General features: G+C 39.0%; 1 protein-coding gene across 1 annotated transcript in view; it reads left to right on the top strand.

The window, feature by feature from the left end:
- Megf8 (multiple EGF like domains 8) overlaps positions 1-22,544 on the top strand; it is a 619,502-nt gene that overhangs the window by 259,526 nt on the left and 337,432 nt on the right. The window contains exons 14-16 of the mRNA XM_090390015.1: positions 3,104-3,317; positions 13,404-13,595; positions 21,897-22,073. Coding sequence (XP_090246141.1) covers positions 3,104-3,317; positions 13,404-13,595; positions 21,897-22,073 — 583 coding nt within the window. The remainder of the gene's footprint in view (positions 1-3,103; positions 3,318-13,403; positions 13,596-21,896; positions 22,074-22,544) is intronic.

Here is a 22,544-nt window from a genome sequence, read left to right as displayed (position 1 = left end):
CGGATTTCGTATTGAACCTAAGCAACAAGCAGTTATCTGCAGAACAAACAAACTTGTTGACCCTTGGCATGACATTTGCCGTTCTTCCAAAGCACCCACCAATCACCGACATCGCCTTGGGTGTGGAAGCAAGCTTATCACGCCTCCCAGAAGATGTAGCCAACGCAATCCGCTTAAAGACTGCAGCAGTTCTACACCATGCTCGCCCCGTCTCTTCAAACCTCAGCCGTATACAGATTTCTACCCTCAAGGCACTGAAACGGGATTCGTCCATCGTCATTCTACCGGCGGACAAAGGCCGTCGTACAGTTGTAATGAACCACACTGATTACATGGCGAAAGCCTTACTGCTCTTACGAGACACTACCGTCTACAAACCCCTAACCATCGACCCCAACAAGGCTTTGGAACGATGGGAGTCAGAGGTGAATATCCTCACCAACATTTGGCTGAAGCAAGGGAAAATCACACAGTCAACCCGTAATCACCTCCGTGCCTCCGGGTGTCAGATCCCACGGTTTTACGGCCTGCCGAAAGTGCACAAAGAAGGCACGCCACTAAGACCTATTGTATCCTGCTGTGGATCACCGACTTACGAGCTGTCTAAATTTGTCTCGAGACTTCTTTCTCCTATAGTTGGCAAGACCACCTACACCGTCTCCAACAGTGTTGAGTTCATAGAAAGGATCCGCACTATATCCATCTCGCAAGATCAAGTCATGGCATCGTTCGATGTCGTATCACTCTTTACCTCCATCCCTGTGGAACTTGCCATCTCTTGCGCAAAACAACTCTTGGACAATGATGGAACCCTCAGCGACAGAACTAAGCTGACGCCTGATGACATTTCCGCCGCCCTCAGACTGTGCTTAACAGGGGGTGCAATCATGTTTAATGGTTCAATCTACCAGCAGATACATGGCACAGCCATGGGTTCCCCTGTCAGCTCGGTCACAGCAAACATCGTGATGGAGGAGTTAGAGGGACGTGCGTTTACACACGCACCGGATCACATCGCCTTTTGGTGTCGCTACGTAGACGATGTGTTCGTAGTGATCCCTAGAGACTCAAGTCAGCGACTCCTAACCCACCTCAACTCACTGTCACCCTTCATAAAATTCACGGTTGAGCTGGAGTCGAACAACTCTATACCATACCTAGATACACTTGTCCGGCGCGAAGACACATGCTTGAAGACAACGGTTTATCGTAAGCCTATGTGTGCTGGCCAATTTACCAACTTCCAGTCAGCACACACACGGGGACACCTCCTCTCAATCGCCCGAACCTTGCTAACTCGCGCCTGGACACACTCCAGCTCTGCAGATGAAAGGCGCAAAGAGATCACCAGAGTCAAAGTAGACCTTACGAGGTGTGGCTACCCCATCGATGTCCTTAACAGATGTGATCTACAAGCACGCGACAACGTGACGACCAACAGCAACACCAACAGTGACGAGTCTTCCACGAGGGCATTCATCCCATACTACCCCAACCTGTCACAGCAGATCGGTAGAATCCTAAGATCGCATGGGGTGAAGTGCATCCAACTCCCAGGCAAGAAACTGCGTTCTCTCCTTTCCAACATAAAAACACCTGTCCCCACCCTTCTACAGAGTGGTGTGGTCTATCGCATCTCTTGCCGTGACTGCACGAGCTGCTACTTTGGAGAGACTGGTCGTCGTCTCGAGAAACGCCTCTCAGAACATAAAAGGGCGATCCGTTTGGCGGATGTAGAACACTCAGCTATTGCCGAGCATGTCTGGACAACCCACCACGACATCGACCCACACCGCGATGTCGTGGTTGTAGACAAGTCCCACCATTACTTAAGGCGCACCTGGTTGGAATCGTTAAGTATAAAATGCTCGGATACCTCGTTGAACAGGAACAGTGGTTGTCAACTTAACCCCATCACAGAAGCAGTAATTCTGTCCATAGACAAACGCTGGCCACGTCACCACCATACGTCACAGCCACAAACATCAACAAACAATTAACCACGTGTCTCACGTACCATCCTGGCAGTGCATCTCTATTCTAACTGCCATTCAAAGTATTTTAATCTGATGAAGGCTGCCACCCAGCCGAAAGCTAATTCATTTATCATAATTTTAATGCTCTGTGTAACAAAATAAGATAAATAAATTATGAATCCAGAGCACACAGGCGTGTTTTATTATGAATTGAAGATCTGTGGTGAAGGAGGGGGGGGGGTAACTCAGTCCTGTTAAAATTTACTCAAAAATAGTTGGTATACTAGAAAGTACACTAAGAGAACAATATATTGATGCCCACAAGAACTCTCAGACTTCTAGACCATTCAGAAGCGGGCATTTGGGTTAATTCATGATTTCATCTCTTACAAAATCTCTCCACTCACTCTCTCATAGACCACGAATCACAAAAGTCTCATAGATCTTTGTGATTCATGCCTTTTCTGTAAATGCTACCATGGGAACTGTTCTTCTGAACTAGCACCTGTGCTCTCCTGTTCTTTTCAAAATCAGTCTGAGTATATGCTGCAACCAATCAGCTTCCAGCAGCTGCCCATTTCTAAACTGATAGAACCCAACTGTTCCTCTTTCTGATTTATCCATTTTATATCTGTTTTCTGGAAAAACTTTCTTTCACATGTATTTTTCAAAAATTACCATCTACAAAATCCACATTCAAGTTCTACATTCTACAAATCTACATTCAAGTCTAATGTCAGCCGTTATTTTCTGTTATCTCAGCTGTTGGCCCATGCATGATACTAAATACTGTAGATTCCAATACCTTTCATATTTGGTGTTTTCATTAAAAAATAAAATAATAACAAAGTACATGTATAATCTGTTTGTATCTCCTTGACTTCTTATACCCAGTGAAATAGTTCATGTGATATTAAAATATTACATTTATTTGCATTAGGGGCAAATGTTAGTATTTGTAAGTGTTAAAAGTTGGCATATTTTTACTGTTTGCTTGGAATTATATACAAATCATTATTTTATTCGGTAATTTATTTATCCATGTTACCTAATTTGTATTAATTTCTTATATGAATTTATGAATTTGATTGAACAAATTTTTAAATTTTATTATAAAATTGTGTTAGGTGACTGTGCAGATGTTATGGAATATACATATGCAAACATCTCAGTATTAGATCCAGCAGACTGGGCATATAGTTCCTGTCCTGATGTTGATGAATGTCGTTTGAGCCTTCATAAGTGTCATGTTAATGCATCTTGTTTCAACACACTCGAATCTTATACTTGTACATGCAATCATGGCTTCAAAGGTGATGGTGTTATTTCGTGCACAAGAACGTATGTATTTTATTTAAATTAGTATGCCTCTTTTTCTTAGCTTTTATTAAAGTCATCTATCAAAAAGCATTTATTTAATATGGGTACAATGTCTAAAAAACTCTCAGCCATATAACCTGGTGGTTGTCAGTTTTTGCATAGTAAATCTAACCAAGCAAGAATCTTCAAAGTCAATGTTAAAATCTGAATTATTAAGTATGGAAAATGTACTCGCAGCTGTGCTCCTGCTTTTTTTAAAATTTATTTATTTAAAGCCAATTTCTCTGTGTAATTAACATACAATTTATTTAATTATTATTTTATTTTTAATTATGCCATTCTTTTATCCCTTTGAGCAATTGTTTAAAATTTGATAACAAGAAACTTGGGCAAATGCTTACAAAATTGCTTCAGTAATCTCCCATTCAGAAATGTAAATAGATAAAATAACATGGATAAAAAAATTGGCAGAAGTGAATAGGCCATTTTTTTTTTTTTTTTTTTTACCAACAGACAGGATGCACTAAATACAGAAAAAAAATTAAAAGGCGTTTTTTTTTTATTGACACAGACCTTTTTTACTTGCACTAAAATCAATACAAGAAACAGTCACTTGGATTTCAGGAAAGCATTTGATATTGTTGTACATAAAAGACTGCTGTACAAATTGGATCAGTATGGCATTAAAGTCAAGTTGCTGCTATGGATAAAGGGATGGTTGCGTGCAAGAAGACAGATAGTGGTAACCAATGCAAAGTTTGCAGATGATACAAAGGGTGGCAGGGTTGTTAATAACAGTAATGAACATTAATCACTATTGCAACAGGATTTAGAAAATTTGGGCAGATGGGCTGAGAGGTGGCAACTGAAGTACATTGACAAATGCAAAGTATGGCATATGGGTAGTGGTAGTCCCAGAGTAATGTACCAACTGTGTAGTACTACACTCAGGGTAGTGGAGAATGAAAAAGACCTGGGGCAGGCAATTGTGCAGCCAGATATGAAGCTTTCAGAGCAGTGCAGACAGACTGCCAGAGCAGCTCATGGGGGTTTTGTCAATACAGGAATACAGGAACTTTGCTAGCAGGGATAAGGAGGTGATTATCCCTTTATATAAGACAGTGGTCAGGCCACACCTTGAGTGCTGCATTGATTCTGGAGGCCTCATTTTAGGAAGGATCTAGAGCTGTTGGAATGAGTACAGAGAAGGACAACAGATTGGTGAGGGGGACAATGGAGTACCCTTACCAAGAAACGCTTAAGTGCTGCAAATTGCAGTGTCTGGAGACCAGGCACCTGCAAGGTGATCTGATTGAGGTGTATAAGGCTTTGAATGGTGTGAACAAGCTTAATGCTGATGGAATTCTTTCTGCTCAGATTATTAGCATTAGTAGAGGCATATGATGCAAGCAAGCAAGCTTATACAGCATCAGCCAAAAAAAAAAAGCCCTTCCCATTTCACCCATCCATTCTTTCCTAATGCTTGTCTAGTTTTGTCTTGAATTTATTTAAGCTTTAGCATTGAGTTGGGCAGCTGAGAGTTTGATTGGCCCCCATTTTAATTCCTTGTGAGGGCATCTACCTGACTCTTCAAGCTCTCATAGATGCCCATAAGAATGCTGAGATGGCACCTAATTTCTTCACATTTTCTGCGAGACATCCTCCATGGCTAGATCATGTCCTGTTCGAGAAAGGTCCGCAAACATGTCACATTTTGCACACTTCTTTAGCACTTGAGGGGGGCATGAATTCAAATTGAGGAAAGACAGTTGCAGAATAGATATGCGGAAATCTGCCTTTAGCCAGTGAGTGGTTGATTGCTGGAAAAACTTCCATCTGTCGTGGAAGTCGATAGCTTAAGTAGATTCAGGGAAGAACTGGACAAACTTTTGGAGTAAATGGATAGGTGAAATGGTAAGGCGTTTTTTTTTTTTTTTTTTCTGTGTATAAGCTTTCTTTCTTGCATCCTATGCCATTACTAATGCTAATGATATGCATCTTAGTGTGTGGGCTTGCTGAGAGTAACACAGTTACAGCAAAATGTGTACATGAGAGGGTTTCCAAATTGCCTGCTACATGTGAAGAACTTACAGAGACTACACAAGTGCTTTGGTGATACAGGATGAAGTTTCAGAAATAGGGTGATAAACTAATCAGCACCACAACTTTTAGGTCAAAGAAGCATCATACAGAGGAAAATTCTGGTGACAGGCTTCCAAAGGATAGAAGCAACAGAGGATGTAGAACACACAATTGTATGGAAACAACAGCTTTATCCATATCACATTCAAAGATTACCACCACGAGAAGCTTTTTTTCTGGTTTCTACAACGATGAGCTCTCAGTCCTCTGCTCTTAATCCTGCATGTTTTTTTCTGATGAGGATATGTGAAACCTTGATGATCGTGGAAATATATAACTTCACAAAAAGTGGTGTGATCATATTTTGCAACACTCACGAGTTTGCAGAAGAGAATCTGCATGCCATCATCCAATCAAGGCACTGGAATCAGTGTTTAGTATTAATGTCAGGGCAGCTATTGTTGCCAACTGCTTAATTGGTGCTTTTATTTTGCTTCAAAGATTAACCAGAGGATCCTGTTCTGGGTATTTTAAGGAATGATTTATGCAATTTGATAGTGTAAAGTTCCTCTTGCTGGCTTATTTTTGTCAAGTGGCCAGAGACTATTTGGATGAGCACTTCTCTGATAAAGGGATATGCTTTGTTAGCATTAGCATTAGTAGAGGCATTTGATGCAAGAAAGCAAGCTTATGCAGCATCAGCCAAAAAAAAAAAAAAAAAAAACCCACTTCCACTTCACCCCTCTGTTCGTTCAAAATACCTGTCCAGCTGAGCCTTAAACTAATTTAGGCTATCAACCTCCACCACAAGGGATGGCAGTCTGTTCCACCAACCAACCACCCGCTGGCTAAAGGCAAATTTCCGCACGTCTATCCTACATCTGTCTTTCCTCAATTTGAATTTATGCCCTCTCAGGTGATTTTTCTGAGCTAGAGGAAGAATCCCATCAGCATTGAGCATGCTTAAACCATTCAAGGCTTTATACACCTCTATCAGATCACCTCGCTGGTGCCTAGTCTCCAGACACTGTAATTTGCAAAACTTAAGCCTTTCTTCGTAAGAGCACCCCTTTGTTCCATTCACTAATCTTGTTGCCCTTCTCTGTACTCGTTCCAGCAGCTCTACATCCTTCTTGAAATGAGGTCTCCAGACCTGTATACAGTACTCTAGGTGTGGCCTGACCATTGCCTTATACAATGGAATAATCACCTCCTTATCCCTGCTGGAAAAATTCCTATATATCATTGACAATACTCCATGAGCTACTCTTGCAGCCCGTCTGCACTGCTCAGAGAACTTCATATCTGCCTGCACAATCACCCCCAAGTCCCTTTCATTCTCTACCACTGTCAGTGTAGTACCACAGAGTTGATACGTTGCTCTGGGGTTGCTTTTTCCCATGTGTAGTACTTTACATTTGTCAATGTTAAACTTCATTTGCCACCTCTCAGCCCATCTGCTCAACCTTTCAGATCCTGTTGCAGCAGCATAGTGTCAGTAGTGTCCTTGACAACCCTGCCAACCTTTGTATCATCTGCAAACTTGGACATTAAGCTTGATATACCATCATCAATATCATTTATAAATACAGAAAACAATAATGGACCCAACACTGAGCCCTGGGGGACTCCACTAATAACATTAGTCCACGATGAGCAGTGTCCATTGATTACCACTCTCTGTCTTCTCCCCCTCAACCACCCCTTTATCCATAGCAGCAACTTGCCTCCAATGTCACACTGCTCCAATTTGTGTAGCAGTCTTCCATGTGCAACAGTATCAAAAGCCTTTCTAAGATCCAAGTATATAATATCAAAGTTATTCCCTGCATCCAGTTCTTTTGTGACTGCATCATAGTATCCAATCAAGTTGGTCAGGCAAGACTTCCCCTTAACAAAACCATGCTGTGTCTGAGCTATAACTGAAGTCTTGTCTAAATGATCCTGCAGTGCTTCTTTAACCAGTGCCTCCATTAATTTTCCTGGAACAGAAGTTAAGCTCACAGATCTATAATTACTTGTGTCAGCCTTTGATCCTCCTTTGTGAATTGGGGTCACATTTGCACATTTCCAGTCTATGGGTACCTCCCCTGAGTCCAAGGAAGCTCTCATAATTATGGCTAAGGGTTTGCTTACTTCCTTTGCTGCCTCCTTTAATATAACTGGATAGATCCCATCCACCCCAGGTGCCTTTCTTGTGTTTATCTTCAACAGTTTCTCCTCCACTTTACTCCCAGTTATTTCAAGATTCTGTAGCTTACTGCTAGAGTTGAATACACCTCTGGCATTCCCCTTGCTGAATAACTCCTCATGTGTGAATGTCGATGCAAAATATTCATTTAGTTTGTTAGCTACCTGAGCAGGATCATCAACAGTTGACCCATCAATATCAAGTAGACCAATCTGATTCATCCCCTTCCTTCTAGAGTTTACATAAGTAAAGAACTCTTTGCTGTTTTTCTTTGCATCCCTTGCCAAGGATTTCTCGTAATCTGCCTTCGCCTGCCTAACCTCCTTTGTAACTTGGTTGCATATCAACTTGTTTCTATCATAGGCTTCTGTGTCATGTGTTAATTTGTAAGTATCCCATGCATTTTTCTTCTCTGCCATATGCCTCATTAGTTCATCTGACATCCATTTTGGCCTAAACCTTGAACAATATTTCTTAGTTGGTATGTAAAGCCTAGTAGCTTCCAAGATAAGTTCTTTGAATGCTTCCCATTTTGAATTTGCTGTTGGTAACATCATCAGTTGGTCCCACTGTATAGAATTTAAATACTGTCTCAGTCCATCGTAGTCGCCTTTACGGACGCAATAACCCTTCCCTTTACCCCTAATGATAGTTACCTCTTTCAGTAAATCCCACTTCAGCACACTGTGATCACTGCCACCTAGTGGTTCATTTATCTGCAGATTCTTAATGCATGAAGAATCACTGCTGATAATCAAATCAAGAGTATTACTCCCTCTAGTTGCCTCCCGAACATGCTGATGTAGAAAACAATCATCGATTAAATCCACAAAAGCCTTGCGAGTGTGTGAGTAACCAGCCCCCAAATTCCAGTCAATATCTGGGAAATTAAAATCTCCCATTATAAGACTCTCTGATTTACTGGCCCACTCTATTTCCCTGTACAGTTCCTTATTATACTCATCAGAGTCATTAGGCCTATAGCACACTCCTACTCTCAATTTTGATCTCCCAATGCTTATGTCACACCAAACTGACTCAACACTGCACTGTCCAGCGATGTCGACTGGCTTCACTTCCTTGGTTTTTATGTGTTTCTTAACTAATAGCATAACCCCTCCCCCCTTCCTATCCTGTCTATCCTTTCTGTAGACGTTGTACTCCCCAAATTGCAGTTCCGCATCCCTTATATCTGTGTGACACCACGTCTCTGATATCCCAACAATATCTGCCTTTGATGTTTTGAGCAATACCTCAAATTCATCAAATTTATTTACTAAACTCCTAGCATTGGTGTACACGCAAGTATACGTGCAACTATTTCTATTCTTAGCTACCCTAACACAACCCATGTGTTTACTTGTACCGCAATGGCTCCCAGCAGTCTCTGAAATACCATGCATCTTGTTTTTCAGGCTTCTGCTCATTCTAATAGAAGCAGTGCAAGAATCTCTTTCACCTCTGCCAGTGGCTACTGTCAATCTATTGGTCTTTGTCTCCCCCCAAGCTAGCAGTTTTCCGACCCACCTAACACTGCCTCGACAGCATCAGCAAAAATTCTTGCACCCTTTCTATTTAAGTGTATCCCATCCCTGTAGAAGCAATCTCTCCTGTTAACAAGTACAGTCCAGGCTGAAAAAAATTCTACCCCTTGAGCCTTGCACAATCTTTCCAGGGCCAAATTGATCGACAAGGCTCTCATCATATACTCCCTCCTATCGTGTCTGGGCAGAATTGCAGACACTTTCAAATTCAACCCTAATTCTCGGCTTTTGTTCAACAGTGACCTGTACTTGTTAAGTAATTCTGCCAGTCTCCTACTCTTAATATCGTTAGTGCCAACGTGTACAACTATACTTGTAGGCGCTATTGCTTAGCCTTCTTGCTCCTCAAAAATGATTCTACTCAATTTTTACCTTTTCACTAAGACCAGAAAATCTAAACAGTATTCAGAACTTGAATATGTCAGGTAATCCATGATGAGGCATATTCAAGTGCACATTTCTAAGGCAATCATTTTGAAGCACTTCCTTTAAATTTAAAGTGATTATTTTCAGTTTCTGGCATATATTACATAAACGTTTCTCGTTGTTTTCAGGTCCAAAATTTGATCCTGAAACATTAAATAGTAAAACACATGAAAACATAAAATTGAGCTTTTGTTTAAAATAAGTTAGATCATATATTCACTTTTAAGGAATAAAATATTACTGTAAATCTGCATACTGAAATACTAAAATAAAAAACAGTAAAATATATGCAGACTGTGGGAAAAAAAATTCTGCACACTTAAAGCTAAAAAAAAGTATGATATTTGTTTCCATTTTTGTGTTGTTTTTTTGTCTTCATTTCAATACAGATATGTGAAACCTTGATGATCATGGAAATATATACAGGTAGTCCTCTACTTACATACAAATGACTTACGTACAACTCGCACATACATACAATACGTTTTTTTGTTCTTCATTTAAATACAGGTATGTGAAACCTTGATGATCATGGAAATATATACAGGTACTCCTCTACGTATGTACAAATGACTTACGTACAATACGTTTTTTTGTTCATTTAAATGCAGATATGTGAAACCTTTATGATCGTGGAAATATATACAGGTACTCCTCTACTTACGTACAAATGACTTATGTACAACTTGCAGATACGTACAAAGCTGTTGTTATGTTTGGTTATAAGAATCAGTTTTGAACGCCTCGTGATATTTTTTCTAAAGCAGATTTCTGGCGGTCACTACCATAAAACAATTAGCAGTTTCCGGTTTATTGGGCTTTTCTGTTAGTGCACTCGATTATAAATGGATAGTAAACTCTATCTTACTGAATTTGTGATAATACAAACACCTGGAATTCTGTGGGTTTTTACGTTGTTATGGTGAAATGTGTTTCCCCTTCCACGAAGGCGCCTCCGTAGCCAGGTGGGCAGGAGCAGCAGTGCATAGCACACGCTTCTTGATCAGACCGGGGTTCAAGCCCGTGACCACCAAATACGGAGGATGCAGAAAGGTCAGGAAATGACCACCGCATATCCCCGGAGCAATATGGCCTCAGTTGCTAATGCTCCTAAAAACCAAATAACATAACAACAACCCTTCCTCGAAATCTTCAATCATATAAAAAACATAAATAAATTTTCAAAATCTTTTTTTTTTTTTTTTGTTGTTGGCGCATCGGCTTCTGTGGCCATAATGCACCTCCCAAAGTTTTTTGCATTTTACTCTGATCCAAGCCCGAGGCAGGATTCAAACCTGCGACCTTAGGGCTGCCAGGCAGGGCACTTTACCCGCCTGGCTAGCCCGGTCGGCTTCAGAATCTTCTCTTCATTCCTATTTTTTTGAGCTTCGTAAAGTGCGAATCGTGTTAGTTGCGGTTTGAGCGTGCCGTGTTCTTTGTTATTGATTGCTTATTTTCTTACTATTTTAAATTTTATGACCCAAAAAAAAAAAAAAAAAAAAAAGTCAGTGAACAGAAATATCAATTAGTTACAGTATTAATTAAGTTATGTACATAAGCTTAAATTTATTTTTATTTTGCTAACTCATGAGAAATATTCTTCCGATTTTCACATATCATTTAATTTTGTTAGTTGGAGGAAGTAAAGTGTGAATTTGTGTTCTATATCTTTACTTTTATAGCCTGTGGATAATATTCCTCCCATTTTTGCTTATTAGAGTAGCCGTTTAATACAATTAAAATTCAATTCACAAACATGATCACAATGACCAGTGCTTACTACATATCATATAGTGAATGGTATTTTATTTTGGAGAGTCCATTGTAAGTGATTTGATCATAGATTAAATTAAATTACATATTGTATTTAGATTAAATTTGTTTTGAATAAATACTGTTACTCTACATTATTATTCATTGTATGTTTTTTCAGCCTCATTTAACTCAGTTACAAATCGTAAAATGTTGTACTGTACTGTACATGTATTTTGTATCTACAAGACCGAAGTTGGACTTGCATACATGAAAAAAAAAAACAATTAAGTATGTAAGTTGAGGAGTGTCTGTGTATATATATAAAAACTTGTTTATACTCCCGCATGACTACCAGGTCAGTGGAGTTTACACTAAATTAATCATATTTATCAGTCACAGGCTTGAATCCTGGCCCACTCAAAGAGCGTGTGCTACTTTCACTCCCGCTCCTGACCACTCGGCCACAGCTTAGTTTCTAAGATTTTAATAGACAATGCATCCTCATACCTTATCCTGGTGGTGCCCTGACATTTTGTCAGTTGTCTGAATTTAATCGGTGGCTTCATTGGAATTGAAATCAATGAAGTTTGTGCAATGCTCTTCTTTTTTCAGAAACTGACCAAAATCAGCACTACCTGCTCTCATCAGATTCTATGGATATTTATTTGAGATAAGCAGAAAGAATTCCAATTTTTACAAAGCATTTTTTAATAGTGGATTCCCTTACTTTATTCCATGCCTGGAAATAAAATGCAGTGCATCAGATAAATTTAATTTCATTTTATTGGAAGGATGTTTTCCACAGTCAAGTACAGCTTTTTGTACTTAGGTGATGTTCTGAAAATGCACGTTTGGTGGGCGTGCAGATTACTAGTCTCTAGAGGAAACCTGTTTTCCTGTACAGTTGAATTTGCTGTTTATTCAGTTGACAAAGCTTTAATGCTCTTAAAACAGTATAGATTTTGAGATTTACCAACAAATGATGCTTAAGTTTCTCTCTTCCATCAGCATTGGAAATTAACAATGTTGTCAGTTGTTGTCTCAACTTCCTTCCCCCTGCCTCCTCCAATGTATCTCCCTGCCCTTTCAAGCACATGGCTATTCTAAGCATGTCATTAAAAAGTCTTGTTTCATCCAGGTTGGAAATTTTCTTTGAGCCATAATTTAGGGTTGCCATTTTTACCTTTGAAATATGGTACAAAGTGGCATCAACAAAAAGAAATTTGAAAATAAATATACAGTTATTCCCTGCTACAGCACGATTCACTCAATCCTTGTTTGCTATAGTATTCTGTATATTTTAATGCCCTCCACCAGAATTGTACTCTGTTCTACTGTAATAGCAGTATTCATTCCAAACATCTTGGGAGGACTTGCCAATTAGTAGGTGTTTGAGTGCCTGAGAGACCCTGCTAAAAAAAAAACAAATAAACTTTAAAACAAAACTTTTTCAGCAGACATATGGAGGTAATTATCCTGCTATATAAGAAGGTTAGGCTGCATCTTGAGCACTATATACAGGTCTGGTCTGGATTCCTCATTTTAGGAAAGATGTGGAAAATAGCAACAAAACTAGTCAGGGACACAATAAGGCACCTTACCAAGAAAGACTTTAGTCTCCCCTGTCATTTGCAGCATCTAGAAACTAGCCATCTGTGAGGAGACCTGACTGAAGTGTTTAGGACTTTAAATAGATTTAAACTAAATACTGATAGCATCTTTAATCTTACTCAGATTACACACATAAAGGGACATATTTTTTAACTTGATGAAGAATGGTTGCAGTGTGGATGTTTTCCTTTCAGCAAGAGAGCATTGATTATTGGGAGAAATGTCCACCTCCTGGTTTTGTGGAAGTGGATAGTTTGAATAAAATTAAGGAAGGATTAGGCAAATTATTAGATGGGACAATCAAATAATAATAAAAAAAAAAAAACTTCCTGTTTCACCCACCCATTCACACCAAAAGTTTGTCTAGTTCAGCCTTGAACTAGTATTATTAGAAGAATTCTGTTATTGGGCGTTAGTTTCTTTGATAATAAATTTCAACTATATCAAATCAAACTTTCCTTTACATTAATTTTTGATAGGATCTAAATATTTTTAAAGGTGTTCTGAGGACTGTGTCAGTGGTTATTGTTCTGAAGCTCCTGATTATGTTTGTGTATGCAATCTTGGATGGATGGGTTTGGATTGTAGCATTGACTGTGGATGTCACAATCATAGTACTTGTATTGGTGGCAAAGGACATTGTGATGAGTGTAAAGATTGGACTCAGGGTAACTTTTGTGATAAGTGCAGGTGGGTTAATTTTTTAAAATTAAATTTTAAATAGTGTCATTATATTACTCTGAAATTGGTAGATATTATATACAATAATAACAATATTTAATGTTTTTTTTTTTTTTAAGCAAATGCTTCATAAACGTAACTTTCCTGCATCATTTTTTACTTATATTAATACTATATAGAAATAAGAAATGATCTTTTGCATCTTTGAGACATTAATCTGTTTTTGTATAGAAGAATAATTTATTGTAAATTGGCAAAATTTTGTCCTACACATGTGCATGTATACACAGTTTTGTGTAATTAGTTTAATTAAAGTAGATAGTAAAAAATGAAAATATACTTTAACTGAATTCTAAATTCTTTTCAGTATAAAGCACAACTATAGTCTATGCTGGTCAGCATGCCAGCATAGATATCGCATGATTCTGCCAAATATGATAAAATATATGTAAATCACTGTAATTATCAATTCTATCCTTGTGGTGGCTGTCTTGTAGTCCAAGTGGAGAAAAACATAGTGATAAAAATTTTTAGAGAGAGGGAGAGTGTCTGTCTTTGGTTATATCCTCTGCTTGAACTTAATAAGGATAATAAATGGCAAGAGTCAACTAATGTCTTTAAGAACTTGAGAATAGAGAATACTTTCCCATGGATTTAGTACACTTGATCCATAACCTGACATGCGTACGATATGACATTGCATGCCATTTCTCTCTTCTCGTCTGTCAATTGTCCTTACTAATGAAATGTGACTTTTCCTCATAATTATGTGAGAGAATAATCATTGTGGATTTATAATGTATTTTGAACTAATTTACTTTTGTGTAAAAGAAAGATTGTTTTTAAAATAAATATCTTTTGGTTAGAATAAGTTTGTAAAATCAGTAGTTCTGCTATGAAGAAAAATGTAATTTGAATATTATTTTGTTTTAATATTAGTATTAGCCATATGGTGTGGGGAAGTCTCAGGCTTTTATTACAGTAACCAAAATAGAGTCAAGTATCACTCTTCATATGAGTACTGATTCAGCTAGCTTTTGGAAGGAAGTGAATGAACAATCCCAAACAGCACTGTACAGGAAGCCTCTGTAGTGCATCTTGAAAGGTGCCTCTTGGGACTAGTCGTTAACAATTGAGACTTCTTTTTATTGTCCACCTTATAACTCTCTGATTTCTAAGCATAATTTTACAAATTTTATTCACTTAGCATTAGCAGAGGCATTTGATGCAAGAAAGCAAGCTTATGCAGCATCAGCAAAAAAAAAAAAAAAAAAAACACTTCCACTTCACCCCTCTGTTCGTTCAAAATACCTGTCCAGCTGAGCCTTAAACTTATTTAGGCTATCAACTTCCACGACAAGGGATGGAAGTCTGTTCCACCAACCATCCACTCGCTGGCTAAAGGCAAATTTCCGCACGTCTATCCTACATCTGTCTTTCCTCAATTTAAATTTATGCCCTCTCAGGTGATTATTCTGAGCGAGAGGAAGAATCCCATCAGCATTGAGCATGCTCAAACCATTCAATGCTTTATACACCTCTATCAGATCACCTCGCTGGTGCCTAGTCTCCAGACACTGTAATTTGCAAAACTTAAGCCTTTCTTCGTAAGAGCACCCCTTTGTTCCATTCACTAATCTTGTTGCCCTTCTCTGCACTCGTTCCAGCAGCTCTACATCCTTCTTGTACAGTACTATACAGTACTCTAGGTGTGGCCTGACCATTGCCTTATACAAGGGAATAATCACCTCCTTATCCCTGCTAGAAAAATTCCTATATATCATTGACAATACACCATGAGCTACTCTTGCAGCCCATCTGCACTGCTCAGAGAACTTCATATCTGCCTGCACAACCACCCCCAGGTCCCTTTCATTTTATCTGCCTGCACAACCACCCCCAGGTCCCTTTCATTCTCAACCACTGTCAGTGTAGTACCACAGAGTTGATACGCTGCTCTGGGGTTGCTGTTTCCCATGTGTAGTACTTTACATTTGTCAATGTTAAACTTCATTTGCCACCTCTCAGCCCATCTGCTCAACCTTTCCAGATCCTGTTGCAGCAGCATAGTGTCAGTAGTGTCCTTGACAACCCTGTCTACCTTTGTATCGTCTGCAAACTTCAACATTAAGCTTGATATACCATCATCAATATCATTTATGAATACAGAAAACAATAATGGACCCAACACTGAGCCCTGAGGGACTCCACTAATAACATTAGTCCATGACGAGCAGTGTCCATTGATTACCACTCTCTGTCTCCTCCCCCTCAGCCACCCCTTTATCCACAGCAGCAATTTGCCTCCAATGTCGCATTGCTCCAATTTGTGCAGCAGTCTTCCATGTGCAACAGTATCAAAAGCCTTTCTAAGATCAAAGTATATAATATCAAAGTTATTCCCTGCATCCAGTTCCTTTGTGACTGCATCATAGTATCCAATCAAATTGGTCAGACAAGACTTCCCCTTAACAAAACTATGCTGTGTCCAAGCTATAACTGAAGTCTTGTCTAAATGATCCTGCAGTGCTTCTTTAACTAGTGCCTCCATTAATTTTCCTGGAACAGAAGTTAAACTCACAGGCCTATAATATCCTGTGTCAGCCTTTGATCTTCCTTTGTGAATTGGGGTCACATTTGCACATCTCCAGTCTATGGGTACCTCCCCTGAGTCCAAGGAAGCTCTCATAATTATGGCTAAGGGTTTGCTTACTTCCTTTGCTGCCTCCTTCAATATAACTGGATATATCCCATCCACCCCAGGTGCCTTTCTTGTGTTTATCTTCAACAATTTCTCCTCCACTTTACTCTCAGTTATTACAAGATTCTCTAGCTTACTGCTAGAGTTGAATACACCTCTGGCTTTCCCCTCGCTAAATAACTCCTCATGTGTGAATGTCGATGCAAAATATTCATTTAGTTTGTTAGCTACCTGAGCAGGATCATCAACAGTTGACCCATCAATATCAAGTAGACCAATCTAATTCATCCCCTTCCTTCTAGAGTTTACATAAGTAAAGAACTATTTGCTGTTTTTCTTTGCATCCCTTGCCAAAGATTTCTAGTAATCTGCCTTTGCCTGCCTAACCTCCTTTGTAACTTGGTTACAGATCAACTTGTATCTATCATAGTCTTCTGTGTCATGTGTTAATTTGTATGTATCCCATGCATGTTTCTTCTCTGCCATATGCCTCATCAGTTCATCTGACAGCCATTTAGGCCTAAACCTTGAACAATATTTCTTAGTTGGTATGTAAAGCCTAGTAGCTTCCAAGATAAGTTCTTTGAATGCTTCCCATTTTGCTTTTGCTGTTGGCAACATCATCAGTTGGTCCCACTGTATAGAATTTAAATACTGTCTCAGTCCATCGTAGTCATCTTTACGAAAGCAATAACCCTTCGCTTTACCCCCAATGGTAGTTACCTCTTTGAGTAAATCCCACTTCAGCACACTGTGATCACTGCCACCTAGTGGTTCATTTATCTGCAGATTCTTAATGCATGAAGAATCACTGCTGATAATCAAATCAAGAGTATTCCTCCCCCCCCCCCTAGTTGCCTCCCGAACATGCTGATGTAGAAAACAATCATCCAATAAATCCACAAAAGCCTTGCTAGTGTGTGAGTGACCAGCCCCCAAATTCCAGTCAATATCTGGGAAAATAAAATCCCCCGTTATATAACTCTCTGATGTACTGGCCCACTCTATTTCCCTGTACAGTTTTTTATTATACTCATCAGAGTCATTAGGCCTATAGCACACTCCTACTCCCAATTTTGATCTCCAGTGCTTATATCACACCAAACTGACTCGACACTGCACTGTCCAGCGATGTCTACTGGCTTCACTTACTTGGATTTTATGTGTTTCTTAACTAATAGCATAACCCCTCCTCCCTTCCTATCCTGTCTATCCTTTCTGTAGACGCGATCTCTCCTGTTAACAAGTACAGTCCAGGCTGAAAAAAATTCTACCCCTTGAGCCTTGCATAATCTTTCCAGAGCCGAATTGATCGACAAGGCTCTCATCATATACTCCCTCCTATCGTGTCTGGGCAGAATTGTAGACACTTTCAAATTCAACCCTATTTCACGGCTTTTTTTCAACAGTGACCTGTACTTGTTAAGCAATTCTGCCGGTCTCCTACTCTTGATATCATTATTGCCAACGTGTACAACTATGTTACCTTTTGTGCCCTTAAAAGATGATATCTGCTCTACAACGTCATCAACCTTTGCCCCTGGCAGACATACCTTGGTCCTGTTCCACCTATCCTTTTTACAAAGCATGTTCCCCGTTTCCCTGACAATAGAGTCACCAACAACTACTAGTTCCTTTGGGACCAGTGCATTCTGCCTTGTGGGTTGCCGCTGTGTTGTGTGATGACCAAGTGCAAGCTCTGGCGTTAATGTGGGCAGCTGAGAGCTTGATGGGCCCCTCAATTTAGTTCCTTCGAGGGCATCCACCCTGTCCTTCAAGCTCTCATATAGGCCCATAAGAACGCTGAGTTTGGGTCTGATACAGGTTCTTATACAGGTTCTTAACCTTGATACAGGTTCAGACTAAGTGTTTGTATATTATTTAAGCTTGGTTTCCTGGCATTAGTTTTCTGCTCTCTCTCTCTCTCTCTCTCTCTCTTCCTCCCCCCCCCACTCTTAAAAATTGGCATTCTCCTGTTTGTTATATTATCAATTTTTGCTTCCATCAGACCCACTGGTTCTGGTCCACTTTTGCTTTAACTCAGGAGTGAATCGGTTCACCCATTTGTCTTCACAAGTAAATTCACTGCAGAAATATATCACTCTCCAGTTTAGACCAGCACAAATGTTTTATGTTCACTGTGTCTACTGATTAAATTCTATCATCTGTGGCACTCATGCACTTTTTTTTTTTTTTTTTTGAATGACATTCGTATTACTGCATCACATCCTTAGTGTAGTGAATTTTTCTGCCAGTGATGCTTGTCAGTCAAACATGAGTGTGCATTTAGCATTAGTAGAGGCATTTGATGCAAGAAAGCAAGCTTATGCAGCATCAGCCAAAAAAAAAAAAAAAAAAAAACCCACTTCCACTTCACCCCTCTGTTCGTTCAAAATATCTGTCCAGCTGAGCCTTAAACTTATTTAGGCTATCAACTTCCACGACAAGGGATGGAAGTCTGTTCCACAAACCAACCACCCACTGGCTAAAGGCAAATTTCCGCACGTCTATCCTACATCTGTCTTTCCTCAATTTGAATTTATACCCTCTCAGGTGATTATTCTGAGCGAGAGGAAGAATCCCATCAGCATTGAGCATGCTCAAACCATTCAAGGCTTTATACACCTCTATCAGATCACCTCGCTGGTGCCTAGTCTCCAGACACTGTAATTTGCAAAACTTAAGCCTTTCTTCATAAGAGCACCCCTTTGTTCCATTCACTAATCTTGTTGCCCTTCTCTGTACTCTTTCCAGCAGCTCTACATCCTTCTTGAAATGAGGCCTCCAGACCTGTATACAGTACTCTAGGTGTGGCCTGACCATTGCCTTATACAAGGGAATAATCACCTCCTTATCCCTGCTAGAAAAATTCCTATATATCATTGACAATACACCATGAGCTACTCTTGCAGCCCGTCTGCACTGCTCAGAGAACTTCATATTTTGCCTGCACAACCACCCCCAGGTCCCTTTCATTCTCTACCACTGTCAGTGTAGTACAACAGAGTTGATACGTTGCTCTGGGGTTGCTGTTTCCCATGTGTAGTACTTTACATTTGTCAATGTTAAACTTCATTTGCCTGATAGATTATTTGGTTGATGTCAGTAACATTTGTAGATATTTCAGTATCATTCTCTCTAAAGCTTCTTTAAAATTTTTTCAGTAACACGTTGAACAATATAGGCTGATAGAATACAACCTCGATGAACTCCTCTTTTAATTTCTATGTCTTTCAATTCTTCTCCTTCTATGCATACCTTTGCTGATTGTCCCGAATACAGTTTCACCATTATTCTGACATCTCTGCTATCAGTTCCAATATTCTCTTAAGATTTGGAACAGTTTGTCATATCTTACCTGACAGAAGCAGATGAATATTCTCTTGGTTCACATCCCAACATCTTTCTATTAGAATCCGAACTGCAAACAGGGCTTCCCTGATACCTAGTCCTTGTCGGAAGCCAAATTAAGAATTACTAAGTGCGTTTTCTCACATCTTTTATAAATTTAGTTTTATAAAATCCTTAGAAGTATCTTTAATGTATGGCTCATCAAACTAATTATTCTTAATTGAGAACAACTATTTGCATTTGCACATTTTGGTATGGGTATGAACAATGATCCCAACCATTCTCTGGAATTTCTCCAGTGTCGTAAACCTTTTGAGCACACCAACCAACACCTCCACCTTTATTATCTTTAATAGTTCTGTCGAAATTTCGTCAGGACCACTAGCCTTTTTGGGTTTAGCACATTTAACAGCTAAGATCACTTCTTCCTCATGATACTCGGTCATTCCACATTTTCTGATATGTTAAACTTTTCATTTCTGTTATCATCAAACAGTTCTCTAATATATTCTTGCCGCACTCAAATTTTTCTTCAATTGAAACTGCAATCTTTCCGTTCTTCTTTTAAGTATTCCCTTACAGTTTGGTAGTGTAGTCCTAATGCCTTTTTCAAGACTTTATGCTTTTTGAATTGGTCATGTAAGGATTCCAGTTTCTCAGTTTCTTCACATTTGAACTTCATCCAGTTTTCTTTTGATTCTTTTATTTTCTTCCTAATTTTTATTTGGAAGAAAATAAAACTGTGTGGGTACTACACTCAGGGAGGTGAAAAGACCTGGGGTAATTGTGCCATCAGATATGACGTTCTTTGACAGTGCAGATGAAGCAGTTCATGGAGTTTTGTCAATGATATATACAAATTTTGTTACCTGAGACAAGGAGGTGATTATCCCCTTGTATAAGGCAATGGTCAGGCTATTGCCTTATACAAGGGGAAGGATGTAGAGTTGCTAGAACGAGTACAGAGAAGGGCAACAAGATTGGTGAGAGGAACAAAGGGTGCTCTTACCAATACAGGCTTAAGTTCTGCAAATTGCACCATCTGGAGACTAGGCACCTGTGCGGTGATTCTGATTGAGGTGTATCTGATTGCAGTGAATGAGAAGTGTTTATTTTTTTTTTGCTGATGCTGTATAAGCTTGCTTTCTTGCATCATATGCCACTACTAATGCCAAGTCAAATGAATGTTTGTATTTTCAGCAGATTTTACTTGCAAGGTTTATGATCATGGGTGAGAAGTGGGTATGTCACTTTCAGGCAAAGTCAGAGGCTCTCTCTCTCTTCCCCCCCCCCATCCATCCATCCAAAAAAAGCCAGTCAATTCCGGTTACTGGCAAAGTGATGACATCAGTTTTTGGGATGCAGTTGGAAAGTTGCTTCTGGATTATCTTCAGCAAGACCAGTCTGTCACGGAGGCATATTACACCGAACTTGTGAGGCGTTTGCATGAAAACATCAAAAACAAATGTTGAGGAAAATACAACAAAGGAGTCTTGTTCTACCAACACAATGTGCTTGCCTACAAGTTATTCATTAGATCTAGCAGGCTTTCACCTATTTACTAATTTGAAAAAATATCTATCAGGCATCCATTTTTCCATTGACGATGACATTGCTATGGTGGATGCATTCCTGGAGGCTCAAGTGAAAACTTTCTTTGCAGCTGGAATCAATGCATTACAGCATTGGTGGCAAATGTGTATTGACTCTAAAGGAGACAATGTTAAAAACAATATTACTTTTCAGCTTTCAGCATCAACACATCAACAGACTCTTCAAATAAACCCTTCATACTCAGGCCGCAAACTTTTAAAAAACCCCCATAACAAAAAAAAAAAAAAAAAAACCTTTTTTCTTTTTTTAAACACTCTCTCTACAGAGAGTATTTAAAAAAAAAATCATAAAATTTTAAAAATTCTGTACTCAACTTCATTGTATTTTTAAAGTGGGAAAATTTTTGAGAGGGTTAGATTTTTTGCTATACTTAATCTCATGCCTGTATAGAAATTTTAAGTTTTTTAATTTTAAAAGTGAGAAAAATTTAGAGAGAGAGAGAGAGAGAGAGAGAGAGAGAGTTTTTTTTTGTTGTACTTAATTTCATGATTGTGAATGTAATGAAGTTGCTGAACAAAGATAAAACTAAAGTTTTTTAATTATTTCTATGAAATAAAAACATTTTTGTTTAAAAAGAAATGGACTATTATTGAAAGGAATCGTTTATGATATTGTATGATATTTTAATAATTATTTTCTCTTAGCCCAGGGAGTTATGGCAATGCAACGTCATCCCAAGGTTGTCAGATGTGTAGCTGTAATGGACATGCAGATGCAACAGCAGGCTACTGTAATAGTACAACTGGAATATGTTATTGTCAAGATAACACTGAAGGTCCAAACTGTGAAAAGTGTAAATCCGGTTATTATGGTGATCCTAGGTAAGGATTTTTATGTGAACTTCTTTTTCGAAGTCCATTTAGCTAGTAAACTAGCTAGGTGGACCACTCAAATCCATATTTAAAAAGCATGGAGACAAAAGTAAATTATTTAAAATTTTCTTTGTGAACACAGTTCATACTGCGAACTACATTACAAGCTCTCAGCTGCCCACATCAATGCCAGAGCTTGCACTTGGTCATCACACAACACAACGGCAACCCCCAAGGCAGAATGCACTGGTCCCATAGGAACTAGTAGTTGTTGGTGACTCTATTATCAGGGAAATGGGGAACATGCTTTGTAAAAAGGATAGGTGGAACAGGACCAAGGTATGTCTGCCAGGGGCAAATGTTGATGACGTAGAGCGGATATCATCTTTTAAGGGCACAAAAGGTGATATAGTTGTACAGAAGGCACTAATGATATTAACAGTAGGAGACCGGCAGAATTACTTAACAATCACAGGTCAC

This window comes from Mastigoproctus giganteus, chromosome 2 (assembly GCF_048544385.1).
Source record: "Mastigoproctus giganteus isolate SK-2022 chromosome 2, ASM4854438v1, whole genome shotgun sequence".
NCBI lineage: Eukaryota > Metazoa > Arthropoda > Arachnida > Uropygi > Thelyphonidae > Mastigoproctus > Mastigoproctus giganteus.
This window is presented reverse-complemented; position numbering and strand designations above follow the sequence as displayed.